This window comes from Polyergus mexicanus, unplaced genomic scaffold, assembly GCF_030449975.1.
Source record: "Polyergus mexicanus isolate NDT 795.1 unplaced genomic scaffold, iyPolMexi1.0 SCAF_25, whole genome shotgun sequence".
Lineage (NCBI taxonomy): Eukaryota > Metazoa > Arthropoda > Insecta > Hymenoptera > Formicidae > Polyergus > Polyergus mexicanus.
In genome coordinates this window covers 1,245,214-1,268,173 of record NW_027223345.1, presented here as the reverse complement: position 1 = coordinate 1,268,173, position 22,960 = coordinate 1,245,214, and the positions used below count along the sequence as shown (strand labels likewise).

The 22,960-nt window shown below is 30.7% G+C and overlaps 1 protein-coding gene across 1 annotated transcript; it reads right to left on the bottom strand.

Moving 5' to 3' along the window:
* Positions 1–3,559: 3,559 nt before the first annotated feature.
* LOC138943129 (fatty acid synthase-like) lies at positions 3,560–22,365 on the bottom strand. Its single transcript, XM_070313670.1, has 21 exons — positions 22,239–22,365; positions 19,651–20,479; positions 17,589–17,781; positions 17,153–17,403; positions 16,738–16,969; positions 16,012–16,430; positions 13,900–14,190; positions 12,358–12,565; positions 11,775–11,935; positions 11,131–11,448; positions 10,334–10,839; positions 9,866–10,170; positions 9,228–9,629; positions 8,113–9,131; positions 7,736–7,980; positions 6,800–7,493; positions 5,717–6,545; positions 5,034–5,509; positions 4,646–4,897; positions 3,843–4,094; positions 3,560–3,765 (listed from the first exon to the last, which is right to left on the bottom strand). The coding sequence occupies exons 3-21, from the start codon at positions 17,758–17,760 to the stop codon at positions 3,673–3,675; spliced, it is 7,125 nt and encodes a 2,374-aa protein (XP_070169771.1). The 5' UTR covers positions 17,761–17,781; positions 19,651–20,479; positions 22,239–22,365; the 3' UTR covers positions 3,560–3,672.
* Positions 22,366–22,960: the final 595 nt, after the last annotated feature.

Here is a 22,960-nt window from a genome sequence, read left to right as displayed (position 1 = left end):
GATATTTGAGTGGGTCCTTTAAAATGGGACACCCTGTATATAGCATTTTAACAAATACTTACCATTTCTGTTTGTAAAAAGTTGTTAGCTTCGTATTATCATCAATAATACCATCATATTTTATATTCAAAATGTAACGTCCCGGTGATATCTGATATATAAAAAAAATCTCGAAACTTTCATTCGTATCATTATAAAAATATTTTACCGGATAAACAATTATTTCCTTATTGTACACGTGAAATCTTGGTGGATTATCAGTCACAATTATATCATTTATACATTTACTTTTTGAATACAATGTTAAATATTGTGTTGGTACAAGAATCTTAATGCTAATATTGCATTCGCTGTAGAAAATATTTAACTCGATATCTGGTACAGTAAGTTGGACATTATAATGCTCTGATATTATATTGTTAAGATTGAGTAAATGTTTTTCATATAACTCAATATGGGCATCAGTTAGAAAAGATTTCGCAGCAATAAATGTTAAACAGCTATTTAACAATAGTTTTAGGAATACCATATTAATTTTTGCCTCAGATACCTGCTGAAATATTCCTTTGTTAGAAAGAGAAGAAATAAGAAAACTAAACTTAGCACAGAACTTTCTTCCTTACCAAATTCATCTAATTGAGATAATATTTTCGATATATATATATATATCATTTATAAAATAAGCTTATATTTAGTTATAACCAAAATTTAAACAAATTATAACTATTAATTTAAAAATTGAAAACTTTTCAGCTTTAATGGAAAACCATATTGAATTTGCAACAAAGAAATTATATGATTCAATATATTATTTTATACATATTTTGAAAGTTACACGTTGTTTTGTTCCGCATATATCTGTCCTATATGATCGATACAATTCTTAGTTTATTTATTTTATGTTATATATACGTTTGGTCGTTACTTTAGTGAGATTAAAGATATCCAAACTTTAATACATCTTTTCATAAATAAATTGAATCAAATTAATTATTTTCTTAATTATTTCCTCAATTTTTCTTATTTTTATATTTATCACAATATATATATTATATTTAACAACATATTTTAATATTTATACTAATTTATATTTTAATATTTATACTATATGTACAATAACATATATTGTATATTTAACTATATGTTGTTATTATATAGTTATTTTGTATTTTTAATGTATTATTAAATAGCAAATAAACACCTTTTTAACATTATATTTAATCTCTGTGATGTAAAATAAATGTAATCTTAAATATATGCCAGTAGTATCAATTTCTAATAGTAATCAATTTCTGATAGTACCTCTGATGTAAAATAAATACAAATCTTAAAAAGATTTTAAGCCTAGATATTTAAACACGTATGAGAGAGAGAGAAAGAGAAGAAGAAAAGGAAGAAGATAGAAGTGTTTGATTTCTAATAACTCACCCTATATATTGAGACACATGTACCGAATTGTATGCAGATATATATATACGTCTCTTTGTGATAATTAATTGGAATAAATCAGCGCATTACTATCTATGTGATCTCCACGATTTTACCATCCCAAAAGATTATCAAAGACTAACAGTGTTTGGTATACGACATTACAATAAATAGGTACGTTATGTCAACAACTTCTAAAATCGTTAATACGTATCTTGTTGATCAATCAAAGTTCAAATACTAAGCATATAATCAAATTCATATTTAAAATATAAATTTTGGATAATTTATTTCAAAATGCACGCAAGCTGTTAAACAAAAAATATTTTGCAGAGAGAGAGAGAGAGAGAGAGAGAGAGAGAGAGAGAGAGAGAGAGAGAGAGTTTAATCTTTCTAACATACTTTTACTAATAAACAGTGTTTAATTTATCACTTTACATATTTTCGTCATTTTTACCAAATTTATTAAACAATTTGTGTATACTTAAGATAGAATGTGTCCAAGCAAATAATTTTCCTTAATAATAGACATTTCTCTATTAAAATTCTGTATATTTTTATATTAGTATTAACATATGATTGAACATATTTAATGTATAAAATATTAAATAAAAAAGTTTATAGATATGATAGCAGATTTCGACTGTATTTCGATTATGTTATGTATTCACGCTGCTTAAAAAAAGTAATAAAAGGAAGAAAATGTATTATTAAGAAATATATTTTTAGACATCTTAAAAGTAATACATATTTAAGGTATTAAATGTATTGGAGATGTAATCGTATAGACAAAGATATCTGAAATTCTAAATTTTTAAATATCTATAATAATTTTTTTATCATAAATAAATACTATTTGGATATAATGTATAAAAAGTAATGTAAACTGATTACCTGATTGAATTATCCAGAAATGCTATTCAGAAGAAAAGTGTATAACCACATTTCTTTATTAAATATAAGAATAAGACTCTTAATATAAAAATCTATTAAAAATGGGATATAATAGCAATAAGAGCGCAATATTAAGGGTGCATAAAAGTTTATTGTAAAAACAACTTAATGTAATATAAATTAGGGTAGAGCGGACGTTTCGGCTAATCTTTTAATCATCATCAGCGCAATTAAAATTAAAATTAATCGGAAAATAGGTATCGCAAATTTTTACAAGGGAATCTCGCGAACTCGAAAATTCTGTTTTTGATGAAACTTTACAGACATGTAGGGGGTCAATAGATGAATTTAAAAATTTCCAGTTGTTGCCCAAAAACGGTTCTAAGGGGTAAAAGTAAAGCGGCTTTTTGCTTTTCTCGATATATTTCGAAAACTATTTGAGATATCAAAAAATGTTTTACACGAAAGTTTTATGGTAAAAACAATTTTATTTAACCACATTAACAAAAATTTTAAAAAATAATTTAAAACGAAAATTTTTTCAGAAATCTTTTAAAAAAATAATGTTTTCAAATGTTTATTAATGGAGTTAAATAGAGCTGCTTTTACTATAAAACTTTTGTATAGAACACTTTTTGATATCTTAAATAGTTTTTGAGATATATGGAGAAAAGCAAAAAGCCGCTCTATATATGAGGGGTGCTTTCACCTATTAGAACAGTTTTTGGGTAGCAACCAAAAATTTCTAAATTTATCTATTGACCCCCCCCCCCCCTACATGTCTGTAAAGTTTCAGCAAAATCAGAATTTCCGAGTTTGCGAGGTTCCCTTGTTAATCGATTAACCGCAAAAACCGTACAACCAAGATCTCTCAATCGTCATGATATATTCAGCCGCATCACTGCTGTTGATAGAATGGCCAACTCCTCCATTACTGGGACGAAAGTTAATGAATATTGATTGGATATTTTAACGATTTATCTTCCGATTAATATTAATTTTAATCCGTGCGCCGGTGATAGCTAAAACTTAGCGTACATATACTCGCACGGATTAGTCAATTTTTTAAAATTAATTTCTCATTAATTATGGCAAAATGATAGAAAACTTCCCTACTCGTCCTCAAACCCGCTGTACAGTGGTACCCGTGGTACAGTTATTATCGGACAAACAGCATATTCATATAAACAAATATATATACATCTAACTTTTATTTTGTCAAATACTTTTACACGTATTCACATTTCTATAAATATTATATATTTTTTTAATAGAAACATATTTGATTATATAATTCTTCCAATAATATTCTTTAAGTGATAATTTAATATTGATACAAAGCTATTTATTTTAGAATTCTTCGTTAATAAATGGTGCTACTTTGCCCATCATTGTAATATGAGAACCTTGTACGTAATGTATTTTCACTGCACCTTCAGTAACCTAAAAATAATTTCTCTTGTAAAAAATATCTTAAAAATGATGAAATGTGTTTGTGTACTCTTTAATCAAAAGTTTACCTTATGTAAACCATAATCCTCTTCAGGAAAAGTGATAGGCATAAGTGTAGGTTTTAACAGTATTATAGATGATTTTAAAGGTGGCAAGAAAGATATATCATAATCTTCTATAGCCAATAGATGATCGTAAATTGTTGTAAATAAGAATTTTTGATTTTCAACACTTAATACATTGGTCTTCTCCGGAAAATGAGCTGTAAATAATTCTAATTTTTCCTCCCATGTACTGCACTTATTCAGCTCTAACGCAGACTGTAAATAATATATTGTATTTTATATAAATACTAATAAAATGATAATCTACACTTAAAATTGAGACTATATTTTCACATTTCGGACAAACTACATGTTCATATTCTTATTACTTAATTACTTTTTCTGTTTTGAACAACGTAAGTCAAATTATTTTATCTTTTAATTATTAGCCATAATTTGTAGTCAAGGATTATTGTTTCAATTTGATATCCATTTTACACATGTGCTCAAAAAATAGACATTATATTTCAATCATTGTAAATATTATATAATTCTTATATACTATCATTATTATCATTCTTTCTTACTCATTGAAAACCATTTAGACGAGTCCTTCAAAGCTTCTAAAATTTGTATTATATGTAAATAAAATATTACCTTATAAAAGATATTTTATCATATAAAAGTGCATAAGGCATTCAGAATATTTAAATATTTTAATAAATAATTTTTTATACATTTTCATATATATTAATCGTATATAAACACTATTACGTAAACCGTTTTCGTAGTAAAAAATCATAGTTTGGTCTCAATAATTGACTTACCATTTCATTGTCAGATTCGAAATACATTTTCATGAAATTAAGTAGAATGGCATTTTGTGGTTCTTGTTGTGAAGTATAATTATGAAATTCAACCAAAAATTTTAACCAATCAGGAGCTCCATCTATAAGTAATAACCGTCCAACGAAATTCTTAGCTTCTAATAATCTTGCTAACTCAATAGCAATTAAGGATCCAAATGAATAACCCACTATTAAAAATTCTTTTCGATCTTCCATTTTCTCCATTATGTACTAAAAAAATAAACATAAGCATATATAAAATAGTATATAAAGAAAAAGTGAGAGCGTGTGTATAATCAAATATTATCATTTAAATACACAGCAATTTAAGTAATGATTTCAAATAGATTATCTTATAATTACATACAGGCAGAAGATATGCTGCTGATTTCATTATTGAAAAAGTAACGTCCGGCATATTAAGTGCACCGTGTTGCAAACATATCGCCAAAGATTTAATTTCCGATTCTATCAATTTATATACGCTTGCAGATCCGTCGATTCCTGGTATAAGAAATATTATGTTTTCAGCAACTTCCCTTTTTGTATCAAGTTCTACATAAATATCTGGACTGAAATCAGAATCCTTAAGTTTTCGTGTTAATAATTCGAAACTGTCCAAATTATTTGTAGCAGCTTCAGTAGCATCGTACGTCTTGTCTTGCTCGGTTGCATTTGTCATTTTTCGAAGTCCAGCAAAGGTGAGATTTCGAATATCTTGTTCTGTCAATAAAATATCAAATTCTCTCGCCAATGTCTGTTTAATTTCTACCGCCATCATTGAATCCATGCCTAGCTCAGCCAGTATCACGTTTTTCGCAACTATGTTTATATTTGTTAATCCTATTTTAAAAATTATATATTTTGATATAATTTTAAACAAACATTATTTTATCTTAACAACTATTGAAGCCTACATTTCTTGTATATTCTTTAATGCACTTTGTTATATCAATATAATATATTTTTAATAACATTATTGAATAAAAATTTTTTTTCTATAAATGTTTCGTCACAAATTTTTTATATTACAGTTGTTTACAAACTCACCCATAATATTTGCAACCGCTTCAAGTGGATTCATTGCTTGGTTAGAATTTTTTTTCTCAGCAACAACCATGCTGCTTACGATTGGCCGATCTTGTAGTAAAAATATTTCTAATGTGTCCAAACAAGAGGATATTGTTTGTTGCAATGTACCTCCAATAACAAGTTCTTCGTCATTTTCTTGCATATCTGCGACAAGCCCAACTTCACCAATTGCACCCCACTGTATAGCCAAACTATGTAAACCTTCCTTCATTCTTCTTTCACAAATTCTTTCCATTACGGAATTTGCCATTCCGTAATTTGTTTGGCCTGCGTTACCTCTTCCGCATGAAACGGAAGAAAAAACGACAAAATGTTGAAGCTGAGTGCATATTGTTCTCGATAATTCGTCCATCTTTTTCGTCGTCCATGCCTTTGACACGAAAGACTCTTCGAATGTTTGCGGGGACTGATTCTTGAATATGCCATCTTTCAACACTACTGCGAGATTGAATATAGCATCCACAGGACCTTGTTCTTCGGCAAATTTTAATATAGATTCGCAGTCTTTATATCTCGAAGTATCAATAGCTGTAACGATTTGTACATTTATACCGTAAGATTGCCATAATGTTACTCTTGATCGCTGATACCCGTTCCTTATTCCAGTTCGCGATGTCACTACAAGATTTTTTGCACCACGTAAAATCAACCAATCAATTAATTCTAGACCAAAACCACCTAGACCACCTAAAACGATATAGCATTTATGTTCCAGGCAGTAGTACCGGGGATGTGCGAGTATAGGTGCATCCAAGAGTTCATCTTCTTTATGAATTTTTATCATTATCTGCAAATAATACTAATTTATTAGGATATTTATCCTTAAGTGTATGTTCGTTATTTTTTGTAAATTCTCAAAAAAAGGGTAGACAGTTTTTGTTCTCTGTATGTTGTTTTTCATATTAAATATTAATAAAAACTGTCTTTATTTTTTGTTTATGGAATATGTATATATATATATATATATATCATATTTTTTGTGAATTTAATATTTCAATTCTAGTTACTCTCTATTGTACATATACCAAAAAATGATCATACCTTGCCAATATGCTTTCCAGCAGCCATATATCTAAACGCAGCTTCTATTTCATCTCTTTCAAAGACTTTTCTGCACAATGGTTTGATAGCTCCTTGCTTTAAACCTTCTACTAGTTTATTCGACAATATCATCTTACTTTCTGATCTGGCACAAAAAGAATTGTCCAATATTATACTGTGGAAACTAATGCCTTTTGAGAAAGCAGATATTTCTAAAGGATTATTGGAAATCATATCAAACTTTCCAATTTCGAGGAAACGACCACCTTTTGCTAAGCAACGGATGGATGCTTGCAGTTTTTCTTCAGCTAAAGAATTCAATACGATATCTACTCCGCGACCCTCCGTCTTCTGCATAATCATTTGTTCAAAACTCGTGTCTTGAGAGTTTCCGATACGATCCTCGGAAATAGAAGGAAATGTTTCTCTTATAAAGTGTCGTTTCTTCATATTCCCAACCGTTGTAAACACCTCGCAACCTTCGTAAAGTGCAAGGTGAATTGCTGCTTGACCAACGCCTCCCGTACCAGAATGAATTAACACTTTGTCGCCTTTCTTCACTTTACCTCTCAAATACAAAGCATAATAGCATGTACTATATACGCAAGGAACCGTGGCGGCGTCTTCCATCGTCCACTCATCAGGTATGATCCAACTGAGATATTTATCAGCTTTACAAATATTTGCGAATCCACTAAAAATAGTCATTTCTATTATTATATTATTATATTAAAATTACATTTAAAAAATCTTTTTTATCTTAAACATTCTGTATGTATTGTAGTAAAGTAATACAAAGAAACTTGCAAGATATAACAATTTTTTCAATTTTTTTACTTCATCAATAGTTTCTTTAATTTAAATATAAAAAAATATGTTAAACAGTTTATTTACTAAAAATATATTAATTGACATCTGTGCGTATGACTATCTTACCCATTTGAACACAATCCCATTATTCTTTGTCCATTTTTATTAAAACCAACAAATTCCATTCCGAATAAAATGCTATTATTTTGTTCGAAAGAGGCGACAGAAGTCGAAATGAGTCTACCACTAGCTATCATGATATCTCTAAAATTGATAGACGCATAGACTATTCTTATCAGATTTTCCTCGTTATTGTTGACCAAAGATATTCTGTTTTGCACCCAACAAAAAGTGCTGAGATTACCTCGCACCTAAAATAAATAAATATAATCATTATTTTAATCCTATTAAAATTACATTAAATCATTACTCAATCATTATAAATAAAAATATCACAAAGCATTATTGCAATTTTTCTTATATACTGAATCTTTTTGACGTACCATTTGAGAAACATAAGCACTCTGTACGAGTTTTGGTTGTAGTAATGGTAATGGAAAATGCCTGTAAGAACCCCAAATGCTACCAGAACGTATAACATTGATGGGTAAATCCAGCTGTAGTTGCCTTATGTACAACGATTCTCGCAATGAAAAAGTAGGCGCATCTCTATCTTGAATGAATACACCTCTAATCATTTTACCGTCCGGTTCTTTACGCAAACAATTTACAAGACCGATTAGTCCGCATTCGAAGTCCCCTTCTGCGACGACTATAATTCTCGTAGTTTCATTTTCCCTGTCCATGAATGATTTAAGTCTGTCTATCCATGAGAATTCATAATTGTTTACATGCACAATCTGTAGATTCCTCTTATTAATATCGTGTATTTTCCTTAATAATATAATTGTCTTATCGTTGGTGCGTTTCTCCAAAATTACTTTTAACCCATACTTATCAAGACATGAGTAGTCGTAGATAGCATTGAATTCTTCGAATGTTAGAAGAAATCCCTTTGGCATCATGACAGATAATAATTGTTCATATAATTTGTTTTTATTTTTTGTTAAAATTCCGAAACCTAGAATCATCAAACAATTTTCATTTTTCGTCAGTTTATCGAATTCTATTGTAGAAATATTATCAGGCAAAGCGATATCTTTGAACCGCTCGTGTGTTGCTACCAGTTTGATATCGGATTGAATTTGCGGTAAATCATCTAGAACTTTATTCACAAATAAACAATTTAAATCCTCCGGCATCACTTGATCGCTATTCTCCACAAATTCGATGATTTTTACATTTATCATATTGTAACACTCGAATGCAATATGCACCGACATTCTTGTTGTATCCTCTAAAGACATTACATCTAGATCCCGATAAGCAACAAACTTGTATTCTTCAAGAATAGGATGAATCGCTCTTTGTTGGCGAGATATAGCTGTAGCCACGACGCCGCTTACTTCAATTCCTCCGGATATCAAAGCATCTAAATGCTTATAATTTTGTACAAGGATTTCTGCAATATGACACAATAGCGCGAATTTATACATATATTTTTCGAAAAATGATATTGGGCTAAATATTGTGCTTATTTATATTACTGTAAACATACGATTTTCTTCATTTGGAAGCTTTACAATTTTTTTCATATGAGATTCTGGGTCGATTACTACTTTACGAATTCTTGTTGGTACGAAGAGACTTCTCGAATCCAGTCCTAAAATCATCATCTGTAACATGTTGTCAATAAATGTTACCCAGTTGTCAGTCCAGACAATATGACCATTCTTTCCCCTAATTGACGCGCTTTTTAATCCACGAAATTCGCCAGTATATTGATAACCACGAAGCTTCAATTCTTTATAGATATCTTTCGTACTCATCTTCTCTTCATCATTATCATTTCGATCAATAAATGTAGTACATATTTTCTCGTCTTCGATATTAATTGGAATTCGTACTGTTCCAGTAACGACAGCATTGCTTCCTTCGATTATCTCGAATTTGCCACTACCTGTAAAAATATCGATATCAATTTCTTGTAAACGCAGTTAGTGCTAATATTGCATTTCCTGCTCAAATCTGGGGTCACACTATAGATAGATTGCTCTAATGGTTTATTTATTGGATACAAATCTTACCTCAATTTATATTTTATACAATCTTATCTTTTACTTATATTTTATGCAAAAATTTTTTATTTTTTTGTATATTTCTTATTTGCAAGATTAATTAAATTATACTATTTACCTGTTTGGATCATAAGAGTTAAATCGACTGGACTTTGTTTTGATAATATTGTCGAGTGTAGAAAATTGACATCTTCAAATATAATTGGAATATCGAGATAATTTTGTTTTTTTAACCAGCCTATCATTTGCCATATAAGTAAAAGATATCCTGCAGCCGGTAATAAATTTCTTCCATTAACAACATGTCCAGTCATATATATAAAATCTTCTTCTAACACATTAATAGTAACAATTACTTCTCCTTTGTGAATTGTTCTTTGTCCGATATAACGATACGTATACCAATCTTTGGAATGATCCCATCTACAATAATTATCATTAATCAAACAATATATAAAATATTAGTTCGCGTTTCTTTTACCGTCGTTAAAAATAATATAATTTAATTTTCTGCTTTATAAAATTTCACTATTTTTCTATAGCCAATATGACTGAAAAATCTTGTGTTATATTAAGTAGAATTTACCTTATAAGGTGAGAAATCATCGGTGTGCCACGACTTACAGGAAACTTAACTTCAGGATATAAATTTGCGATTTGCGGCTGCAATCCTGCGTTATAAAGTTTACCAATTCCGTATAAAAATATTTCAATATTTGGTTTGTGAGAGAATCTGTATAAGGCGACATTTGTCACTGTTGTCTCTAAGGAATCATTAAGAATGTATTGCAAAATGTCGTGCGGCGCTATCTCAATCGTCACTGCGTCGTTTGGAATAAAGCGCAGAGTTTCTGAAAATAATACCGGTGCTAGCAAATAGTTTGCATAATATTCGGCTACACTTGACTTTGGAGATGCGCCGAACCATTCATAATACTCATTCAACACACTCAACCACTTTGCGCTTGGAGACGCTTGTTGTGGCAGTATTTGATTCAAGTATTCCAAAAGTTTAACTCTTGCGGGCTCGACATAACGACTATGAAAAGGTATACGTCCGAAGAAAATTTCTTTTACAGGAATATTGTCATTCTGAATAAAAATAAACTTTATCATTTATTTGAAATTAAACATATAATTGTAAGCATACACGGAAAATAATTAGTTGCTGCAGCTAAAAACTGCACGCGGTAACTAGATTTAAGACGTAATACAATATATGTACAGCGAACATCTTAGCTGTGATACCTATTTATTAGGTATAGTAGCAAATCATTTTGCTAGAGTTTAGAAATTTATTTAGCAAACCATGATTAGCTATGGTAGCGAACATTCTTTTTCCGTGTATAGATAGATTATTTAATACTAAGCGTTTTTACAAACCTGTAACATAGCGAGGAATGTTCTTACAGAGGTCGTTGGTCCACTCACGATAAAATTACGTGAATTATTGTAACAAGCTATATCTATATCCGATGGACAGATATTTTTCATAATTTTAGAATCGACATTAATTTCAGCCATTAAGCCATCTATTATTTTTGAGTTAAGAAATGCTAAGCCGATATAATATGCCAACATGATCGTTTCTTCGGCCGTCAAACATCCATCGGCATATCCACAAATCAACTCGCCAATAGAATGACCTATTATAATATCAGGAGTGATACCAATGCTTGTTAAAAGATCAACTATTCCGATCTGTAATACGTATAATTTTTATTACAACTTTCTAATATACTTTTCTGTTGAATAATATTATAAAATATTATAAATTTAGAATTCTGAATATTATTATATACATGTAATAATCTCTCTTTGAGAAATGTCTCTTCTTGAGAGATGTCTCTCCTTCGGAGATTCTCTTTTTGATTTTAATTCTATATTTTACAAATAACTTTAGTTTTTTATAAAATATTAATCTTTAAATATAAATCTCTTTGTAAAAAATTATAGAATTAGACAATACAAAAGAATACTGCAACATATATAGACGATATATTTTATTTATAAATATACGTTTATACCTGTAATCCAATAAGGCCTACAAATAAATTGACGATGTTATCGACAATATCTTTGTCTTTATTTGTTAGAATATCTGTCACCGATATACCGTGAGGTCTCAACATTTTATCGCAATTCTGGACTGCTTTAATGAATGCTGGAAACTTCATTAAAGCTCGACCTACCAATATTTTAAAAAAATATTCGTATATAATTACATTATTTTATAATGTTGTGTAATACATTGTCTTAAATAATAATTTTATCTAATTGATTTAAACATATATATATAAAATCTTTGAAAAATTGTTTATCTTTATTTTACAAATTTTTCCTACACTATTATTACTATTTTAGTTTAGTTTAATCAAAATTTAGTTATCATACTTAATAAATGTAACTTATAAAATTACAAAATTTGCAAACTAGAGAGATATATTATATACTTGTTAACTTTGTTTCATGTTTTAACAAATACTTAAGAATGTTAATATATGTGTAAATTAAAAATTGTTAAATGTTCCAAAAATGCGAGCAAACATATTGCATATTAATAATTGTTGAATATTCCATTGTAATGTGATACTTTTGTGATTTATTTACCCATGTTAAAACACTGAAATCCAATTCCAGAAAATATGAAACAAATCGGTCTTCTCGTACATACGTTGCGTTTCATTTCAATTATTGCGTTATCGGATATGTTAGATCCAGCAATCATATATCCCCTGTAGAAATGTCCTTTTATATTGTCACTATGAATATGATGTAGCAAAGAGATATATTCTACATCTATTGGCCGGCTCTGTACCTGTAGAGATATCGTTACTAATCGTAAATATACGATAATTATTTTATATCTTAATCAAGCGACGCGGTAGCGTCGCGACGCCAAGTACATAAAAAATTCTTTCCGGCTTGACATCAGTTTTGCCTATATACAAGGGTCGCGGCGCTATCAAGTAGCTTTCAGATTACTCTTAAAGTTAATTTAAAAAAAGTTTATATATTTATACAGGATATCTGGTAAAGATTGTGCCAACATTTGTGAGCGGGTAGTAAACTCAGCACTAAGTAAACTAAGCAGAAAAGTCCTGTACCATTTTTTCCTATAACGCTTAATAAAAAAATTATTATTAAATAAAGCCTTGCTAAAAAATTTTTCACATCCGTGCATTCCGTCAAACTTTGCAATTTTCAGTATGCCAAACATTCCTTCAGATTACAGAAGTAGGGATGCATCGCAAGCAAATAATGGAGATACATTCTTAAAGTAGAAACGTTAAGCTTTATTTAAAAAAAAAATTATTTATTCTTCAGATAATTTTTCGTGAAGTGATCGACAGTGAATGTTGGTCAATTTTCGACAAATATTTTCTATGGCATAATTTTTTTAAGCAGTGTATATTATAATCATGATACATATGTATATATGGTACATATATAAATATCTTATTTTTAATTATAAATCTTTGAAATTTGCACAAAACTAATATTCTATTTTTAAACTGAATAATGGCTACATTAACTATGAATGCGTTTGCTTCAACAGATGCAATATACCTTAGATCTGTTAATAATACTCTCCTCTTTTCTCCGCTTTTACTGGTTTAAAATAAACTTGAATTTATCTTCAACTTTCACATTTAGATTCTATTATTAGAATTAATAATTTAAAATAATTAATATACTTTAATTAAATGTAATTTAAGTTATAACAATAATTTTTTTAAATTTTTTATATAAATTTAAGCAGTCTCATTAATCTTTTCTCCCTTTCATTTTATAATAATACATTTTTTATTCCTTACGTTCATTATTCAATATTTGCATATTTTTTTATAATACTAAATTATTGCTATTTTGAAGTACTACATATAAGTATTATATCGTGTAGTTTTTCTCGTACTTCTTTTTATTTTAATATATTATCTTATATATATTTTTTGCATTTAATATATTATCATAAATTTGTTTAATGTATTTGTGTTTTTGTGCGTGCAATACACGTGAAATTATTTCTTTATGATTTTTTGTTAACGAAAAGTTTAATTTTCTAAATAATTTAAAATGACAGTAATAACATACAAGCTAAGCATAAGAAAGATTAGATTATCTGTGAAATAAATTGTAATGTATACTTACGTCTTCTAATATAATTTTAACTGCTTCCTCCGTACATCCAGATATAGCTACGAGTCTAGGTAAATTATCGTCTCCTCCATTATTGACTTTAATTGTTGAATTTGATTTCAGTAATATGTGGCAATTAGCACCGCCAAATCCGAAGGAATTGATACCGATATAACCACCCTTACATTCTATCGGTTCAGTGACTACATTTATTCTTCCTTCAATGATAGCAGCCATATTTTTTCGTGAATGTTTAAAATGTATAGTAGGAGCCATTATACCAGTTTCCATCGCTATTAAAATCTTTATCCCAAAATAACATTTAAATAAAAAAAATATGTGGTACATGTGGCATTATATTATATTATGTAGTTGTATTAACCTTATTTTGCCAAATATAAAAAGTTGATATATTTGAAAATTTAAATTTAAATTCTAAAAATTTAGATGGAATTAAAAAATTAATTAAAATTAATTAATGCATTTGTATTTACTTCGTTTTATGATTTGTTTTTGTGATCTGTACGTATTTCCTCTATAATGGAAAACTTGCCAAAAATTCAAGAATTGATTGATCGGGAAACTTAAATTTGAATTTGATTTTAAAGTTTGAATTGAATTTAAAGATTAAGTAAATTTGCCGCATTAGCCTTTCTCTTATGGTACCCAGTCAGCCAGATCTGTTCTAACAGATATTGCCAAGTGCTTGCTACAAATTATTGTCAGCAAAAAGGCTACAAATTTGGTACAAGAGTTGTTATTACCGATTAAGCTGGCAGATTGCCGGCAAGAATCAAGCAAAGCTTGCTAACATAACTACACAGCAAATTGGCGGCAGAAACCGAGCAAAGCTTGCTGACATGACTGACATCAGATTGTCGGCAAAAACTGAGCAGGATCTGGAGTGCGCAATCTGATGGCAAATTGGCAGCAAAAACCGAACAAAATCTGCAGCTTATTACAAAGTATTATAAAATAGTTCAGTCGCTTATCGCTATGCGGCGCGTTATTCATTATCTATACCCGTATTCAAATTCTTGTCATGAGTGTATATAAAGCCTACAAAATGCTAATAATATTATAATATATATATTTCTATCAGTTCAATTTTTGACATAATTCTTATATAGGAAATTCAGATATTGAATTGATTTTTGGCAAATCGGACAGATAATTGTTCGGTTTTCACTTATTCAAAACAATTTCTGTCCAAAAAGATCTTTAATTTTATAAATTAAGTTATTTGAATTTACTTATATGTTTTAACATATTAATATATGATTTTATATAATGTCTAATTATCTAATGGTCATTTTATGACCAAAACTTATCATCATTTTGTTACTTAGGGTTAAGGCTTTAAATCTATTTAAATATATACTTTTATATGAATGGCCAAAAGCTGCAGAATTTGTTCGGTTTTTGCTGACAATCTGCTATCAGATTGTCTTGCGCAGATCTTGGTCGATTTTTGCCATCAATTTGGCGTCAAATCATGTCAAGCTTTGCTCGGTTTTTGCCGTCAATTTGCTGTCAGGTTATGTCAACAAGCTTTGTCACCAAAACACAAGCTTAATGCGGACACAGATGGCACTGGATTTGTTACCAAGTTTTGAGCGAATTTGATGCCAATTTGGCAACAATTTGTTATCAAATTGCTTACTGGGGTATATTTACTCTTTGACTTTTGTTTATGACCATTTTTATGACCGTTGTTATTGTTATTGTGCCGACCGTACCAACATTGGTCGTCATTATATTGTAAACAATCGATAATATACAAATGACGTTTGGACGTTGTTCACTAATTTGTACAGATTCTACGCGGGTTTTAGTGAGCCTTCCATTCTGGTTATTAATTTGGAATTTAACTGCAACAACAAATGTGGGGTATGTCGGGTTATATAATTCCAATTTAATTTCTACATATTTATATCTATGCTGAAGATGGAGCAAAAACAGTCCGACTACATTGTTAATGCACATTTGTTAATAAAACTTAACAATAATAAGTTTGCGCACCAATACCCGCGCCTTAGCTCTTATCTGTCAGTATTCCCATTTAATTGTTTGTACTCTAAGCTTATTGCTGTTATTATTAACCCTATTTTGTTGTAAATTCACCTTTGCAATTTGACAAAGACCGCTAACTGGCTCTGAATGTCCCATATTTGACTTCACTGAACCCAATAACAGAGGAAGTTGTCTTTTAGCGCATATAGCTTCATCTATGGCTCGAAGTTCCACTGGATCGCCGGCTAGAGTACCAGTTGCATGAGCCTCTATGTAAGATAATTCAAGAGGCGAAATATCACATTCTTTGTAAAATTCTTCCAATAATATTTTTTGCTTATCAAATGATGGAAAGGTAATTCCTTCTTTTTTAAAGCCATCGCAGTTGGTTTTACCATAGACAAAGGTCGCATAGATTCTTCTTGCATCCTTTGCCTTTTGTAGGTATACTACTACAGCTGCATCACTACGCATGTAACCAGAGCCTTCTTCATCGTAAGGTTTACAGTAACCATCATTAGATAAAACTCCTAAAAATAATATTAACAGTTTATGTTTATAGTTCATTGATTCAATAGATATAAAAGATATAATTATGTTTCCAGTTTCTCTAATAATATACCAAGTACTTGAAAAATTCAATGTGGATATATATATAAGCGAATTAATTGTATCATTCGAAAACAAAAACTGCTACATTCAACAAAACATGAATTAACAAACATTATTATTATATATTGTAAATATTATTATTTTTATAAATGTATTAATAAATATTTATTCTATTTAACAACGTAACACACAACTCTGAACACAATAATATTATTTTTCACATACCCAAACGAAAAAGCTGGTAAATCATATTAGGATGGGCGCACAAATTGACACTAGCGACAATAGCCGCTTCGCAAATGCCAGATCGAATCATTCTGTAAGCTTCCACCATAGCGAAATGACTCGAGCTACTTGCAGTATCGATATTATACGATGGTCCAGTAACGCCGAGCCAATAAGAAATTCTGTTTGCTATCACGCCTTTATTGCATCCAAGAATGGGTAATCCAGCAATCTATTAACAATTATGTGTGTTATGAAACAATTTTCATATAAATATTTTCCTCATATTTAGCAATAGGTTTGTATACGTATTAATATATTTATACACACACTTTTAGGAACGCGTTTGTTTTATCAATTTCTGATATTAAGTTATTTAGAGAATAACTAATGAATTTAGAGAATAACTACATACCTGAGGTTTGTCGTATACTAATCCTATATATGTATCACAAAAATTTATTGCTGTGATAACGCTTGTATTAGTTCCCTGTAATTCTACTGGATTTATACCCCCATCAATAATCGCTTCATAGGTATGCTCAAGTAACATTCTGCATCCAGGATCAATCACATCAGCTTCTTCGAGTGAAATATTAAAAAATTCTGCGTCAAATTTTTGTATATTATTCATGTTTCCTATTCGAGGAGGCATCTCGACGACATCTGTTAAAATTTAAAATAATTTGGATAAATATAATATTATTATATTGTTAAGTCATGAATAATAAATTATACTAAAATATACTTAATGACATATTTTATATATGTATGTAATTTTATTTATTTATGTAAATTATTTATTTTATATGTGGATTTTTCCAAATAATTTTGAGAAAAAATTTTATTACAGTTGTTCCAACGTTGATGATCGCTCGAACCAAGATCGATTTTATTGAAAAGATTGTCCTGAAATTCTTTTATGTTGTTAGAATTAGGAAATCGTCCGGCAATGCCAGAGATAACTATTTCTTCTTCAGCATCTACGCTGACATACGGATTGAACCGCTTGTTATTTTCCATTTTCCACAAAGTCAAGTCATTCTGAAAAAAGATATCAGAACTTTATTTCAGTGTTACATCAAACGACGCGGTAACGTCGCGACGCCAAGTATATAAAAAAATTTCTTCCGGCTTGTCAATAGTTTTGCCTGTGTACAGGGGCCGCGGTGCTATCAAGTAGCTTATCCGGAGTTTTACGTCTCAGAAACTTTCGATTAAAATTCTTCAGGAATGAAAGCCGTAATCAAAAATCGAACGGCACTTTTCTTATACAATGTGGATGCAAGGTTTCGGTTGCGTCCAATTTGAATAAGATTGGTGCAGTCAATCCTGAGGAAAGATAATCGTATACCTGAATTGATATTTCTTTCAGCTCTAAACAACTCACGTACCTATGCTCGCACGCACACACGCAAAGCAATTTTGTCCCTCAAACGATGTTCACATTGCTCATGTACGATTATTCGCTTGAATATGCAAAATGTTTTAAGAGACAAAATCATATGTGGATGCGTGTATATACGTGTGAGATAATAATAATGTATATTCATATTAAATAATGCTTCGTAATAAAAAAAATCCTTTCTAATGTTTTCTATATTTTGATATTTATTCACTTACACAATTTATATTATTATTGATTATACAGTTTGTATACAGTTTAACATCTATATTAAAATTATACCTTGTAACCGTATATTTCTTTTTAAATTATTTAATTAATAATTATTGATTCGGCGGGCGGTTCTCCGATGCCCACGGTACACCTTCGGCGCGTATTTCGAATATCGATCTCGCGATCCACAAAAATTCCCGGAATCACAAATAAACCAAGTTGGGCGCCAGGTACGGCAGGCCGCACCATTCACGAAAAACGCAACACCAAAAGATAATCGCGCGACCGATAATTAACGCGACGGCAAAATTACGCGGCTATTCAGTATACCTGAAATGGTAGGGGGGGGGGGGTTCGGGGAAGACGGGAGAAATCTTGAGAGTCGAGAACACGGGAGCCAAAATGAGCATTCGGTCGGTTAAAACAAAGATAACAATAATATATTTAAAACGAAAGAAACAAGCGTATAGAGCCGTTCGTATAAATAATAGCCTTTGGTGACAGTAATTATTTTACAGGCGAATAAGATATATTATTTCCACGGAGACCGACACGACCGTGCGCAACAGTATCAAATTACCGGGCGTCTTACGCGCTTTAACTCGACTTTTCGGCCGCGAGGATTTCCGCTGTACGAGACTTAATTAGGCCGCGACAGCTAAAGAAATCTCTCGAATACGCCGGTAACTACTCTACGCACGCTCGTGAATCCGCTTCGATATAATAAAAAATACTAGATTGCACGACTCAAATCGGTCCGTTGGTCCGTCTCGCGGTAAGCCGATATACGTCTCAATAACAATGACGGTGACCTTTGCGTTGAAATGCTTAATCTCTAGCTCGAATGACTCGCAGAAACTAACAGCGGGCTCCAAGACACCCGATAGATTTATTGTACGAAATTTTAGGATTTCGCTTCCTTCTGACTCTAATTTCTTACAATACTCACAAAACACGCGCTAACAATACACAGAAACAATACGGAAACTATCGATAACGACTGTGGTGTACGAGTCGCACGGCGCAATACTTTGCGCGAGTCGGAATATCGATCGCGTGAACGCAAAAATCCCGATAATTCACAACATATTATACAGACAAACACGAAAATAACACTAATGACTGTCGGCGACGGCGAAGTGAATAGAGAGAGCCTATTTTACCTAATTCGGATGAGCGACATTTGCCCGTCGGCCGTGCGACTTAATCTACCAAAAATATTCACCAAGTTAATCCACCAAAACGCGTGGCTCGACAACTATTAAGGGCGCGACTCATCCGAATTAATTACCTACAATTATTCGGCAACCAAATCGGTCGACGACGCTCGTCCCACCGGCAGGAAGTTCTCGGTGCTTCCCTTAATCGGTTCGGTATTTCGCTCGCTCCTGGGAAAACCTGCGTCCTCTCTAAAGGCTCGCCGAACAGTGCCGAGCGAGAGTCCTGCAGGAGACACGTCGGCGCGATAAATCGCTATCGCGCCACTTGTGGCGCTTTCGCGTTACGCAGGGCCGTCCTGCGGTCCTCGCGATCCTTGTTGTCATCACGGCCGTGTTGGTGGGTTCATCGCCCCGGAATTTCCCAGATTTTCTTGTTCGGCTTAAAGGTGCGGGCTTACGGCTGCGCCCGATCGGCTCTCTTCCCTATTTGATGGAATAGGTTCCGGAGAGTCCGCTCGTCGCCCCGTCCTTGGGACTCCCTCGCTTCGTGCGGGTGGAGTGGCCTCCCCTTTGGCCGGATTATTCCGGCCCTCCGCTCTCCTTTCCTGCCGTAAGAAATATACATTACTGGCAGCGATGTTTACTAGCCACCAAAAGTGTCTTTTAATAGTTAACAAATACGACCTGACGTCTCCTGTGTCCTTGGTGTCCTGGACTCCCGCTCTTCTCTCCTCCTCTCCTTCCGCCGGATGGAATCCCGCCGCTCGACCTCGTGCCGACAACCAATTCGCGGGCTACTCTCGAGCTTACATTTTCGATTTTTCTAACCGAAAGTCAGATCCCGCTGATCTGACCATCGGGCCGTTCTCTCCCTAAATTAGGAAGACGCAGGCCCCCGAAAAACCGCCCCCGATCGGGCCATTCGGCCCTTGTGACGGGCGTCCCAAAAACGTCATGTCACAACCTATAAAATACCTATACAGTTTAACTTCTGGATTAAAACTATATCTGTAAAAATAAAATCATATCGTGTTTTAAAATCTGTTGAATGATTGACAATAAGAGATTGCGCATTAAGACACTTCGTGACTGCGTCCGCTCAAATTCATTATAGTATATATAAGCTTTGTAAAAATATATTTACTCTTTATATAATTCCTTTCATAAAAATTTCATTTCCATTAAATAAATCTTTAAAAAAATCACATCCATGTATATACTGTATAATGTGGTAATTTATATTTTTCAGAGAAAATATGAATTTTTACAAAAAGCAGTGACGTCCCACTAAAAAAGACATTACAAAGGTAAAAAAAAATACGCCAAGTACATAAAAAATATTTCAACTTGCGTACGCAACAAAAAGCTTAAAAAATTATTTGCTTCTAAAAAAGTTTATAAAAAAATTTTTTTTTTTAAATAAAAAATTTGAAAAATAGCTTATAAAAAATTTTCCTCTAAAAAATAAAAAACTTTAAAAATTAAAAAATAAATATTAAAACGGAACGAAAAGGATTAAAGTTAAAATGACATATAGAAACTTGGCGTGCCCAGGTCGCATTATAAATCATATATTGTATTTTTATTAATATATTGATAATGATTTCTGATAATCTTTTGCAAATTTTTATTTCAGATCGGGCACGCCAAGTTTCTATATGTCACTTTAACTTTAATCCTTTTCGTTCCGGGCCTATCTGATAAAGCTTATGATTAATTTCAAAACAAATCGATCAGTTTGGCAAGGGGCATTTTTAAATTTGAAATTGGGCTCGATGTGATCGAAATTATTGCAATAGGAGTTAAGTAGTTATATGATTTACTATCTGTAATAAAATCTGCAATATAATAGTGTTATTTTATATATTATACAAAATATTAATTTAGAAGGGGAACATAGGTAAACATAATAATGTAATTTTTTAATAAAAATATAATGCATTTTAATTTTCCCCAGAGGATCTATAATATTTCTATAAATGCAAGATTGATTTTATGACAAATACTATTTCAATTTACAAATCTTCTCAAACTGAATTACTCCTAAGTACTTGGCTAATTAATTATTGATTTCATATTTAGTTTTTATTGTTTATTTTTTAGGGATATACATATATATATGTATTTAGAATAACAGAAAATAAAATTTTAAAAACTGTTTTTGAAACAACGGAAAATTTAGCATAAAATGTATAGAAAAAGAGAATAGTCGTACAATTTTAAATTGCTTATGGTTTTCCAAGTAAATATATATAAAATAAAAGTTTTTTAAAGTTTTCTAATCAATGACTTAATGGTAGTATAACAAGATGGGTTTAATTATTCATAAATTCAACATCATTATTTAAGAATTTGCCGATAAAGAAAAAGTTCTTTCTCTAAAATAAATTATGACTATACAAATGTATCATTATTATGTAAGAATAATTATTAAAAGACATAAAGTGTAGCATTATTATCAAGAAACAAAAAAGATTACCAAATTTTGAATTTTAAGATACAGAAAAGCAGATTTGAACAAAATAATTAGCAGAATAAAAACATAGCACAGATATTTAGAATATTTAAAGCAAAAAGAAGACCGTTAAAACTATAAACTTTATTTCAAGTTTGCTCAAATTGTGCGCACTATATTATGTACATAATTCAGTTATATATAGAAATAATCTTTGAGATCATTTACTCAAAAATTAAAAAATATATTTAGAAAAATTTATACTCACCACGTTCAATTTCTAAATAATTTTTTTTTCTTTTTTAACTAACAGTAACTCTATTAAAAACAGAACTTTATAAGCTTGGCTAATATAATGACAACCTATACCACAGAGCAAAACATGCCATACTATTTGTAAAATCAGATATGAACTGTGTGATAATCAATCATAACAATATAATATATAACAGATTCACTTCCCGGGAAAAAACAGAAATCAATACAATTATACATTCAACTCACTTTACATATTGTGTTAAAGTTCAGCGGTTACGCAATCACAAACGTGCGAGTTAATATATTTTAAAAATTATATTCAATGCGGGATGCATTGTTTGTTCAAACTTATACGCAGTTATAAAACATATGCGCAGTTATAAAAAAATCAAAAGAATACGCAATAAATTTTTTTTGCGTTGAAAATATTAAGTTATTCATTAAATAATATTTTTGGTAACAAATTTTATTGCATTTAAAGCTTTTAATAGTTTTGCACATTTTTCAAAATTATCATATTTTTATTAAATATCTCGTTTGTTAATTATTTTTAAGGAAAAAGATTTAAAAATCATAAAAATTTAAAAATTTAAAAACATATAACGCGTTTAAAGATATATCTATTTATACATACACATGCAGAGTGTGCACGCGCGGTAATAATCGTATCAACGTATGCGGATTAAACGCGAGTGGAGATAATTATATGGTCCCGATTAAGAACTGATTAGA